Source organism: Electrophorus electricus, chromosome 7 (assembly GCF_013358815.1).
Source record: "Electrophorus electricus isolate fEleEle1 chromosome 7, fEleEle1.pri, whole genome shotgun sequence".
NCBI classification, from domain to species: domain Eukaryota; kingdom Metazoa; phylum Chordata; class Actinopteri; order Gymnotiformes; family Gymnotidae; genus Electrophorus; species Electrophorus electricus.
The window spans coordinates 22,629,765-22,642,677 of NC_049541.1; the positions used below are offsets into that span (position 1 = coordinate 22,629,765).

Genomic DNA, 12,913 nt, shown 5'->3' on the forward strand with positions numbered 1-12,913 from the left:
GCGAGTTAGCTAACCATCTTAGATAGCAGCTAGCTTTAGATCAACGTTAAATAAATACCTAGCCTAAATTTGTCATGCATAATGCTACTACTATTAACTGAACTAGAGTAATAGAAGTAATAATAACAACAACAACCCTGCTTATACTCACCTCTGTGTCAATCAGCTAAGAAAAAAGCTTTAAACAATTGCGATAACAGAAAACGAAAGTTTAAAAGTTATGGCTACACACTCACGCATGCCAGTCTCACGCTTTACACGTCACTGCGCTGGGCGCACGTGGAGCAGCACGAAGAGTGCTTCCTTCACTCAACCGGTTAACACGGAGGGTTTCAGAAATGCAACATAATGGAGCTGTTTGGGATGAGTCTGGCCTGACTCTAAGGAAGAACAAAGTAGTGCTTAAAACCGGCAGATGATTTAAAAGTGAGGAAGCCTCAGCAAATAATCAAAATTCACAAAGTAGTTTTAAGGCCTTTATTCCACTGCTTCCGTATTTACTTTAAAGATGTGAAGAAAAAGGCAATATTTAGAAGGCCCTAAAAACAGGTACTTCTTTCATCTGTATCGCTTTAAAAAACATGATCTCCAAAGTCTGTATAATTTACAAAAACAATATAGTAAATTTAGGGGGATTCCAGAAACATTGGTTTCTACCCAGTTGTGCCCACCTCCCCAGAATCACAAACTTTTTTTCTGTTGTTTGTGAGTTTACTAATCAAGTCAACCTCCCTGGGTTTCAAGTGGGTATACAGGCATTTACACAGAACTGTGTTCTAAATCATACATATGTATAATGGAATGGCTTTGGTAACTTGATTAAAATCTTGTGTGTATTCTGAGAATGATGTCATTGCAGAATTCCTCACGTTACCATCTTACCTTTCATTTAGTAGCTGTATTGCTGACCAAAACATTTGTGCTGAGTATGAGCTGGAAAGTCCAAGGTCTAAGTTTAATTTATATAGCAGCTTTCCCAGACTCTAGTGACTTTGCTAAGATCCTGTTGGACTTCCAGATACAGACAGACAAGATGATAATGGATAACCAATCGAACATAGTAGTGATGGACATTTACATTTACAGCATTTAGTAGACGCTCTTATCCAGAGTGACTTACAAAAATGCTTTGTCATTTACTCATAGAATACATCATAACCAGTGCAATAGGTTAGAGTCCAATATACCAATGATCTAGAACACTGTATAAATACAGCGATCACTGCTGATGCCTATAAGTACAAAATACATAAGGTCTATTTTAAACAATGATAAGTGCAATAAACAATAAGTACTAGAGTTTGTTAGACAACATCAGTATAATAAACAATACCCTACAATAAGTACTAATTTGGTTAGTCAATATAGGAGCAGGGTCAGTTGTCATTTAAATATTCCATGAATAGATTGGTCTTCCGTCTACATTTGAATACTACAAGGGACTCTGCTGTCCAGACAGCAAGTGGAAGTTCATTCCACCATCCTGGAGCCAGGATAGAAAATAGTCTCGATGCTTGTCTTCCATGAGACTTGAAGCATGGTATTTCAAGCCGAGTCGTACTTGAGGTTCGAAATACTTGAGGTATGGATCGTCAACATCCGAGATCTTGGTCTAGAAGAGTGCAGTCCTGGGAACAGCTAAGATACTATGCAGGACCCTTAAGCTCCCAGGCCTCTGGTAGAGGCCCCCAGCTTGAAGGAAAGACTACCTGGAGTGCAAGTGGCTGTGCATTTGATTGAGACTACAAGTGTTTCTATAAGTTGCTCTGGACAATGGCTTCTGCCAAATGTAAATGCAGAACAGAGTAAGGCTGCTCTGTCCCTTTGCCTGTCTTTTGGGTGTGTCCTCTGCACACTCCCAAACGGCCCTGTGGGTGTTACCTTGGAGAGTCAGAGGCTGGCTGGTGCATTTAGCAAGTGTACTGGTGGGAATGAACACATGAATGTCTAGGGGCTGAGATGGGGAAATTGGTGTAGGCCCTTTAAAGTTATGCCAGATTTCCTGTGGACAAGCATTTCAGCTTGGAATGCAGGTTAAAGGAAACATGCTCTCTTAAAGACTGAATAAGGTCAAGCAAAACCAACAGTACTTAAAACTGGAGAACAGGTGTTTCTCATAAAAACTTGAGATTACCTGCCCTTAAATGACAAAAATACATTTTCTGCAATTAATAGTTTTTGGCCTAATGTAACATTGACCAAACATGGAATCTGTGACAGACTAGCACAAACATTTAATTCAAACCCTTCCAATTTGCAGACAGAACGTAATGAAATATTAGTAAATAAAATATGAAAACTACAGTTTTTAATAAAACATAACAGATTACTAAATCTTGCAAATTCTTAGTCTTCAGGTAAATGACCAAATGTAGCTTGTGTTGTCATAGATAAAAATAAATACAAAAATGGAGATGTGAGTTTTGAGCAATCTTTATTCCATTTAAAAAACATTAGGAAAAGTTCATCTATGGGGATAAAAGAATATTTATGACTCTATGGAGCCATAGGTGTTTTGCAGGTAGTCAATGATTGCAGATGTACTTGATAAACTGTTGAATATTTTCCTCTCTGGCTGGGAAGTGATGCGCTCCAGCATGTAGATTAAGTGATGGTGGAAGCAGGCGAAAGGAGTGCCATGTTGTAAGGCTATGTCCACCCAATCCCACAAGCACTGCAATGGTGTGGACTCAAATCCTGCAAACAGCGCTGGATTGGCTAGCAGCCCCCGGGCAGACATCACACCTATCAAAGGTTAGGGAGAGCCTTAGCAACTATGTACATAAATATATTTTTAACATTTTTTTTATCCATACAAATTAATTTATTGTCTTATAAGTTACTCTTGCTACTGTGGCAAACTTCTCAGCTGCCCAAAATAACCTGTCCAAAATATTCACTGGTTCCTGATGCCCTTAGACAAAGTATGTCTGTTCATCTAACCGTAACCCTAACCCTGTTGATCTAACTCTAACCCTAACCTTCCTTATCATCTGGCAGATGCTGCATTACAGAATCTATCCTTTAGGGATCAAAGACTTTGGACATCATGTTTCTTATGGCTTTTATTTTTCTGCTTTGAAAAAAAATTCTTGAACCATGCCATGCTATTGAGCCTGATTGGATTAAAGGTGATGCAACTGCACAAATTTAGCTTCTGGTTAACAAAAAGCTCTCAAGAACAGTTTAGTTCCACCCACTTAAATTTTGAGATAATTTCCATGTTTTGCAAAAATGTCCTAAACTGTTCACGCAGCCTGCATAAATCTGATCACCAAGAGTCCAAACTTTGATAATTTATCAAAAACGTGTTGCAATTACTATATGTAATGCATAAAAATCTTAGGCACTCCTGTCATTTTGTCACAAGTGCATCAGGGAGTGCTGTAACATGAAAATAACCCATGAACTCAGTCACTGAATGTCTGAAGAAAGTGAAAATTTTAGAGACTGCTTTTGATGGCCTGCCACGGGATCTATAATGGTCATATTATCATTATATTAACATTATTAATATAATGATGTTATATTCATATTACCATTAATATAACATGGTTATATTAGCATTACCATTTAGCATAGCCTTTATTGGAGCGCCTAAGTAACACCCATTCATTTCCACCATAATAGATTCTTCAGATTTGCATGTGAAAATTATTTGACTTTGATTTTGTCTCAAAATAACCCTGAGTCTTCTAATGACTTGAGGCAACCTACCAGTTTTTGAGCACTTTTGCCTACTGATGATTCAAAACAAGCAATAAACAGTTCACTAGTTGTCGAGTTGAAAATTAGGATGCTGCATATGTGCCAGTCCAAAACTGCTGCTGACCCCAACAAACTGACCCCTGCAGTCTTTAGAGTTTTTCCACATCATTTTGCTGAAAACAGGTTTTTATTATTTAATGAGTAAATGGATGAAGGACACATACCATCTACCCCTGTCAGCTCATGCATGGACTCCATGTCTTGGAGGTTCCTGATATCACCATTGGCAATAACTGGGATGGTGAGGCTGTCCTTTATGGTCCTGATTGCATCATGATGCACTGGTTGATGCCGCTCATCAGGTGTCCGTCCATGGACAGTGATCCAGGACACACCTGCTGCTTCTGCCTTCTGACAAAGGTCCACAGTTTTCCTCACATCCCTATGAACTCTGCAGACAAATATCAAATGAAAACTTAAGCAAGCAATAATCAGAATCTAAATAAATAAGTAATGTATGTATGTTCTGTACATCCATACCTTATTTTAATGGACACTGCATAGTTGGGATTGTCAACCTGAATCCTGACCTGTCTTACCATATCTTTTACAAGTTGTGGTTTATTAATCAAACATGCTCCATACCCCTCTGCCATGGCCCATCTGAAATGACAAAAAATAACAGCATAACAACAAGAGAAAAGTGCAGTAAAATAAACAAACTTCAAACTGTAACCGATTTTACTTGTGTGTACTGTATATTAACATAGGAATACCTTTGGGGACAGCCACAGTTCAGGTCTACGCCATCGGAAAAGGGGGCGACCACGCAAGCAGCCTTAGCCAGGGTTAGGGCATCCCTTGCAGCAAACTGGATGATCAAAGGTCGGTCACCTGGTTTGGATGAACGATAAACTCGAACCATAAAAATGTAGCATTTTTGCAAAACTGAAAAATGTCAATATTCATTTAGACATACCGTTGTTAGTGGTCAGTTCGCTGTCTCTGGCTTTTCCCGAGCGCAAGAAATCATCCGCAACTATCATAGGAGTGAAACAGATGTCACAGTCATACTTCCGCACCAGGGATCTGAACGCCAGTCTGACGACCAAAACAAAACAGAGCAAAACGACCAGTGTCGGTACAAGCATACTCAATCACTCAGAAAAATTAGACAAATCCATTTCTCAACTTACTTTGAATAGCGAACCATTGGGGCACAAACTCTAACAATTTTGCCAGTCTCGAACAAATCCATGAGCCAAGCAGTACACTTGCTTATTATATCATAGTAACGGATCTCAATAAGTAAATCGTTTTCATGATTACTAGTTTAAGTTAGTTTCGTAATAAGAATACAAATCACTGGAGAATAATTTTGCCACTGCATCAGGCTTATCTGAAACCAGGAGCTTGCTTGCTAGCTAGCTAGCTAACACATTAGCTGTGATTACACAGTAAAAACATTCATAGTTAATAAAATATTTCAGGCTTTTTATATTCCATGTTTGTGCTCTGTAAATTCGAGTATTCATTAGCTACGTTGCATTATGTCAAGTTCTGAGAGAACAAGCGTATAAAACATCAACAGTAACTTCACTACTTTAACAATACAATGCACATTCGCTACCGGGAGTTATAGTATTCAAAATAAAAGTCTCAAGATGTAAATGCGGTACTTTAAAAATCTATTGAAAAAATAGACATTGATATGAAACAGAATAGTTTATTATAGAATATTAAATAATTTATTATCCATTGTAAATGGAGACTTAATAGGGTTAGGATTCTTTGCTTGTGGAAACTTGCAGCTTTCTCATTGATGTACGTGGGAATAATTATTTCGCTTATCTGCACGAACGGGAAATGAACACCGTTACGAAACCCATGTGACACTTCCCTCAGGCAGCCTGAGCCGATTTATGAGGACACTTCCTGTTCATCAAAAAAGTACTGCCGTCGCGCGAGTGAGTTAGCGATGACTCTGAGTACCGAGTGCTAATTGGTTGGTGAGCTGACACTACTGCGTGCTGATTGGTTGGTGAGCTAACGCAGGAGTAGCAGAAATGCAAGCGTCCTACTGCCAAAAATAGCTTGCTGTTGAAAAAGAAACAGGTAATTTTCCTTTGCTATTTTGGTGTAATGCATACTTCTACTTTCCAAAATTAAAGGGTGATCCTGACCAAGTGGTAAGAAACTATTTCTATTTTTCGTTGTTACCTGTTTATCTCCATTCACCCCATTGATTTTGCGGGTGCCTCTAGCGGCACAGACTGGTAACTGTCCTCCACACATTCAGCTCGCTGTTTATACGTCGCAACATTTATTCGTCATGACTGATGTGGCAGCAATGGAGGCCAGAGGAGACGAGTCAACCAGGAATTCACTTTTAACAGATGGTAACTTAAGTCGTAGATGTTTTCTTTGTTATTTTATATTAATGACTGCAAACACGTATTTTGTGTATATTAGTCTTTGTATTCTTCAGTTGTTGCGGTTTTTCATTTTTCATACTGACTGGTATTTGTGTTGGGTCTGTGATGGGTATAGACTGCAGCAGGCTTTGAACAAGTATGGATTTTATGTCGTTTTATTTCACACAGAATGTTACGCGGATTTCGTTAATGAAGAGTTCGATGCGAAAGCATACACTGCGCATGCCATACACCATGCAGTCATCGCTGAACACCTCGCCAAACTCGCCCAAGGCATTAGTCAGCTGGATAGAGAACTCCACTGTCAGGTGAGCTTCGCCCGTCCGATGGAAACAGTGTTGTAAAAGAAGAATGCTTTTATTTTCATATATTAAAGGTTAGCGTATATATTGCCCAACACAATATTTATGTTGTACAGGTCGTGGCTACACACGAAGACCTGCTAGCTCAGGCAACAGGGATTGAATCTCTTGAAGGTAATCTTGTTCATGCCTGTTTGTCTACCTGGTAAGATGTTTAGGTAACATATGAAATTGAGAGGTTTAAATTGTGTATTTATTTTCTCTGATTGTAAATCTGAAAACAAAGGTCTATAGGTTTTTTTTTTTTTTTTTTTAGATTTTCCCTGTCAGGTTATCCCTGTTTTCACTGTTCCCTGTCAGGTTATCCCATCCATGTTTCATGTGATTGAGGTTTAAAGACTGTGCAGGCTAGGTTAATAATAATAATAATAATAATAATAATAATATTATTATTATTATTATTATTATTATTATTATTATTATTATTATTCCCCTCCATGGTTCTTGCACAAATCTGAGATGTCATTATTTGATTAAAATTGAAAACTAGCTAACTTAATCCTGATAGACTCGCTTGTGTAGGAATTATGTCGTATACATGCTAGTTAAATTAGCATTATGACTACCCATCCTCTTCTTCAGTCTTCCATACTTTCTGTTTAAAGAAATATTTAATTCTATGACCAATGTCTGATTTAGTGAGTAGGGCTTTGGGCTCTCAATCAGAAAGTTGTTGGTTTGAATCCCTGCTCTGCCATGCAGCCACTGTTGGGCCTTTAAGCAAGGTCCTTAACCCTCTCAGCTCCAGGGGCGCCATATAATTGCTGGTCTTCAGCTCGAACCCCAGCTTCCTTAAGGGCCACTCTCAACAGCCCAGCAGTGGCTGCATGGCAGAGCTGGTATTTGTGGAAATAAACATTTCATTGTACTGTGCATATGTATATATGACTATTATATAAGGCCTTCTATCGGACTGGTATTCATATTTCCCATTTAAACATATTGTAGCCAAAAATAAGCTAAAGTTGGAGATTGTATAACTGGTTCAGTCAGAAGTTGGATCACTGATTTAATCACCTGGTCCACGCATCTACAAAAATCCACAAGACTTTCACTGACAATAGTTAAACATTTACTTTTAGCTGAATTCCTTGTGTGTGTATAAACATGGAGATTAAAAAAGAAAATCTAACTATTTCTTTTTTTTAATGTTTTTACACTTTGCTCCTAAACCAAAGTGCTCTGTGTGGAATTGCATTTTAAAAATGAATGTATATGATTTTGTGAATGTGTATGTTTTCCTTTGTTTTTTTGTCTGCTATAGGTGTCCTTGAAATGATGCAGACAAGGATTTCAGCATTGCAGAGTGCCGTGGACAGGTAGCAGTCCTTATTCCTGACATTCTGGATGAGAGCTTGGTGTTTGCATTCAGTTGCTGGTCATCATAAACACTCTTTGTCTCTCTCTACCCCCCACCCCCAACCCTCACAGGATCAGAACCAAGATCATTGACCCTTATAATAAGATTCTGGTTCGGACTGCCCAGCTTGCAAGATTACAGGTATCTTAGTTTTTTTTCTGTCACTGTATTAGTAACATTTATATCTTTTGTCACTAAAAAAGATCAAAAAGCAAAATTCACTTAAGTTTCATCATATCACTGGCAACCAAGCACAAAGGATTACTTTTAATTTAGTTTTTTAGTTTTTCAGACTGGCAGTTTTTGCACAGACACTTAAGTGCAGGTGTGTACAAGCCATGCTATTCCCCTATTAGCAGTTCAGTACAGATTTATAATACTGCCCATAGGACAGACGGTTCAGTACAGAGAAACACGCTACCCTGGGTTTAAGAGCCCTTTTCTACTCTTTGTAGTCACTGTTGTAATATGATATTATGATGGTGATAGTGATAGTTTTCAGTTTGTTCTAATTCAGGTTACATCCTCGGGGCTTTGTGGTTGGCTTTAACTCCTTTCTACTTTCATATTTATTTTGTGAATGCATGTAATTAGGCCATAATAAGAACACTTTTATTCACGTGAATAAAAAAAAAAAATTGGACTCGATGCTGGGTTGAAAAAAGCTGTCGGACCATTATTTTTTCCTTTACTTCCTATTTGATTAGAAAAAGAAAATAATGAGGTTTCAAAGTTTTTTAATGTTCCTTCTGAAAATGTCAATATGTTGTATTACACACACACCGCCTAAAAGACATACAATTGTACGCAAACACTCATAGACAAGATTAGTAACATGGTGAGTGTTGTTCACACAATCTGTAGACCCTTCTGATAATTATTACAAGCAATATCCCATTATATGGTTTTTCATACACCATACATCTAATTAAAAAAACAGATCTGTAATGAGAGCAAATCTGCTGCAAAAACTGCATATTCAAAATTTAAGTGAGAATTGTAATGTCAAATAATTGTAATTATAATGTACAGGAAATGTCACGTTCATAAAACAAGGGCTTCACATAAATTACTCCAGACATGTAGATGCATAAACAATTTGCAATGACTTCCAAATTGATATTAAGCAAAAACCTTCTGCATATGCCATCGTATTGTTTGTTGTAACCCTAACCCATCAGATTGTCTTTGTTATAAACCTGTTCCTAACCCTAATCCATCAGATTGTATTTTTTTTCTGCCCCAGGTGGCATGTGACCTGCTGAGGAGGATCATCCGAATCTTGTACCTGACAAAGCGTCTGCAGGGTCAGCTACAGGGGGGCAGTCGGGAGCTGAGTAAAGCAGCCCAGAGTCTCAACGAACTAGGTGAGTGAGCAGCACCATTCACATCCACATTAACTAAACTGGGCAAAGATCTGACTGGTTAGTTCAAGTCCATACTGAGGGTAATGAGTTACAGGATAAATGTATCAGTTGGCATCATGCTGACCGTATGCTACGGTCGTTATATATGATATCAATTAGCACTGTTAAAATTGGACAAAAATTATATCCAATTACACATTGGTTGAAACCAATATCTGTTTTAGTGCATTATATCTATAAGAATGCAAACCAATTAATCGATAGACATAACTAAATGTATGTAAATACATTTAAGACATGCAGTTCTGCGAAATGTGACTACAGAGATGTTTTATTCTGAGGGTTATTTAAAACAGTGTATATAAGCATATGCAGTATGATTACTAAATTATATTTTTGACACTATAACTCTAAAATTCCAGAACTCCCAAAAAGCTAGCTAGCAATGTGTGTGAATCCACCACAGTGGCATGATGAACATTAACTTGACCAAAGCGGAAGATTCACTAATGGAACACACACAAACATATATGTAAAGAAAATATGAAATCAACCAATAACTAGTATGTATATGAATTCTTAAGCATTCTATACATTAAATACAATTTTATTTCTCACACTTTGGCACAGTTCCCTGTGCTTTTTAACAGGCACCTGTAAAGAGATCCAAAAATAAATGAATCATGAAGTGCGTTGGGTGGGTACAGTGTTTTCTGCCTGGTCATTTTCTCTGCGTGCACATTTTTGTTGGTAGAGAGCTCTGCAAAGACTTGAAGTAGTGGCCACAGAGTGGGTTAGGCTTAGGGTTAGGCTTAGGGTTAGGCTTAGGGTTAGGCTTAGGGTTAGGCTTAGGGTTAGGCTTAGGGTTAGGCTTAGGGTTAGGCTTAGGGTTAGGTTTAGGCTTAGGGTTAGGGTTAGGGATAGTTAGGCTTAGAGTTATGGTTAGTTAGGGTAAAGGTTAGGGTTATGGTTAGGGTCCCCTAACAGGTGGAAAAATCACATTTTCTGTGTGAACTGATGTTATTAGTGCTAAGCAGTGCAGCATAAGTGGTTACAACATTAACTGACAACAAAGTATATAACATTTATTTAGTGTTAAGGTAGGTGGCTTAGGTATTATTTAGTGTGAATTTAAATGTTTTCTATATTTATATTTTTAAGGTGTTAATATATTGTTTACTTTGTTTACTTTAATGTTATGGCTGATCAGTGTATACATATAAAATCTGGGACTGTCCATAGCAGTAAGTTTAAAGGTGATGCCACTGTTTCAAAGAAGTTTAACCAGCTTACGTTTGCGCTGAGGACGGCAAACTTCACACTTCCTCCTGTGAAGTCTGTGCTCATTTTCAGGACACATGAGACACAAAGCATGTGGCGCAAAATTCAGAAAATGACTGAGTTGATACTTCACCACGTGATTCACGGTGATGCTTCTCTCTTGGGTGTGAATGTTTTCTACACATCGTGTGAAGCACAGGTTAAGAACTTAACAGAGAAACCACCCCGCCTCTGAATGAGTATTGTGTTTGGATAATAGGCCAGCCCCATCATGCATTGAGAAAGGAGGTTAGGGGTGGTGGTACAGGTTTCATTCTCACAATATTCCCAGGAGAGAGAATCCTGATCTGAGCATCTGTACTGGTTCCATCACTTTTTCCCCCTCATTCAGTTGGGCTCCCCCATACTGTCCTAGCCCCCCCCCATGGCGACATCACTTGGAAATGTTAGTAAAATACAATTGTATTTGGCAGCCACTTATCCACAATGACCTACAGTTTTTAATCATGTTACAGAGGCAAGCATGTGTAGTGTTGGGAGTCTTGCACAAGGACAAGTGACAAGGAGTCACTTGCCAAGACGGGGATTGAACGGGGAGCAGTGTTCTTACCAGATGCGTTATACCAGCCACACATATAAAGCATATGCTATAAGATGCTATATGCTCACATGCTGCTCTGTGTCTTACCTTACAATTAAAGGAAATTTGCACAGTTTGCTCAGCTTTGCAGTGCTGTCATGCTGTCTGGTTCACCCACGCCCTGGTTCACCATCATACTGTATATGCTATGCTGTATATTGGTGTACTGATCCTGTGTTCTCTAAACATATGTAGTTTAGTACATTGATCAGTCTTTCCTTAGTATTTGCTGTATATCTGGGTCTGTATACATGGCTTCCAGTGTGTTGTATGTTGCACCGATATCCTGAAAGTATTTGCTCCGTCTTATTCCTCTATATGGATACAGAGGTGACTGGATAGGTTTACAGCCCAGGGTTTAGGCTTCTCTTTCTTGATGATGCCATTCATTTGGTTTAGGGGGAGGTCTAGTAATGCTACAGTGCTTGTGTTCAAGTTTATCTTATTATTTCTGGAGGACTTTGAACTGGTGTTACCATATTTTAAGGAACATATTCCATACACCTCCTTCCGTAGGTTAGGGTTAGGTTGATGTTTGAGCAGAAAAAAAAGTCACTCTGTTAAAAGTGGTCCATATGATTATAATAATACTGAATTATAGTCCTGTTTTGAGTCTGCACAAACACAATAACAGCACTGCACTGACTGGCTAATATCCTTTACAAGCTGTCCTACTCTGATGGTACATGGAGTGTAACACAGAACAGGTAGATAGATGGGTAATTTAGTTAAATATTAAATCTAAAGAAAGACATTTGAATTCTTCCTTGCATGAAAACTTCTAATGGTAAAATAAATAGTACTTAATGTCTTTAATGTTCTGGGTGTTTCCTTTGCAAGAAAGCATTTGACATTTGCAAGAGCTGAAAGGATTATCTACTGGAATTAATGCAATGATTTACTTACGTATTGAATGAAGGTACTGGTTAGGTGGTCTATATTTCCTGTTTAACTAGCTAAGCAGCCCTGTATTGTAAATAAATGTGTTATGACTGATGATGGTAGACTCACTGACTATATAAAGTCTTTAGTGAAAAATTTGTGCTGGATTGACCAGTCAATCCTTCTTGTTTTTGGAATCAGTGTAATTTTATTATTTTTATTCTTGTATAATTTTACTGCAGATTAAATAATGAGGACATTTTTTTTAATTTTAAACAGATCATTCAGATCACACCTGCATGGTATGACATAATAGACCCATTATCTTATTAGAAAGTCTTCACTTTTTTTCCTTCAGGAAACCTCAGGGCAAGAGTAGCAGTTGCTAGATTTGCATATATTTGCATATATTTTCAGACATTTCAAAACTTCATCGTTCACAAAGCACCAAATTCTCTTTATGAGAGAGAAGTACACAGTGCGCAAAAAGATACCAGTTAGCTAGTGTTGCCCTATTTTGGTATGAAGCAGCTAAGTTAGTTAATATTAGCCTACCTTTTAATTGTAAAGTTATCGAACACAGTTTCATTTTTCTTTTACCTAACCTGGGGTTAAATTCTTCCCTATGGCAACAGCTGTGGAGATGCTGCAATATAAATAAATGTTAGAACTCGAGGAGGAGGAAGCTGCTTTACAGAGAGAATGAACAGGCAGGTCTGAGAGTCTTCAGTCGCACATCTTTTGAACGAATTTGGCTTGTGTCTTTTGCAAAAACCACAGTTCACTGTGATGACCATGAAGAAACCATAATCATTTTTGGTGTTTATCCTGGGGAAGCCTCCATAATCCCACACCTACATTCAGGAAGGAGCTGTATC

General features: G+C 38.1%; 2 protein-coding genes across 4 annotated transcripts in view; one reads left to right on the forward strand and one right to left on the reverse strand.

Annotated features, from left to right (window-relative positions):
• The window catches only part of LOC113587106 (tRNA-dihydrouridine(20a/20b) synthase [NAD(P)+]-like), a 12,518-nt gene extending 7,167 nt beyond the window's left edge, over positions 1 to 5,351 (reverse strand). Inside the window, exons 1-6 of one of the 3 annotated variants that reach the window (XM_027025615.2) lie at positions 4,905 to 5,351; positions 4,688 to 4,809; positions 4,485 to 4,602; positions 4,249 to 4,371; positions 3,933 to 4,159; positions 2,418 to 2,745 (exon numbers count right to left, since the gene is read on the reverse strand). In XM_027025615.2, coding sequence (XP_026881416.2) covers positions 2,489 to 2,745; positions 3,933 to 4,159; positions 4,249 to 4,371; positions 4,485 to 4,602; positions 4,688 to 4,809; positions 4,905 to 4,966 — 909 coding nt within the window. In that variant the 5' untranslated portion in view covers positions 4,967 to 5,351 and the 3' untranslated portion in view covers positions 2,418 to 2,488. Of the gene's footprint in view, positions 1 to 151; positions 266 to 2,417; positions 2,746 to 3,926; positions 4,160 to 4,248; positions 4,372 to 4,484; positions 4,603 to 4,687; positions 4,810 to 4,904 lie in introns of those variants that run through there. The other 2 variants (XM_035528373.1, XM_035528372.1) reach the window with 2 other exon arrangements.
• Positions 5,352 to 5,830: 479 nt separating this feature from the next.
• Positions 5,831 to 12,913, forward strand: part of cog5 (component of oligomeric golgi complex 5) — a 34,130-nt gene continuing 27,047 nt past the window's right edge. The window contains exons 1-7 of the mRNA XM_035527887.1: positions 5,831 to 5,897; positions 6,008 to 6,107; positions 6,312 to 6,451; positions 6,562 to 6,619; positions 7,770 to 7,824; positions 7,937 to 8,006; positions 9,112 to 9,232. Coding sequence (XP_035383780.1) covers positions 6,041 to 6,107; positions 6,312 to 6,451; positions 6,562 to 6,619; positions 7,770 to 7,824; positions 7,937 to 8,006; positions 9,112 to 9,232 — 511 coding nt within the window. The 5' untranslated portion in view covers positions 5,831 to 5,897; positions 6,008 to 6,040. The remainder of the gene's footprint in view (positions 5,898 to 6,007; positions 6,108 to 6,311; positions 6,452 to 6,561; positions 6,620 to 7,769; positions 7,825 to 7,936; positions 8,007 to 9,111; positions 9,233 to 12,913) is intronic.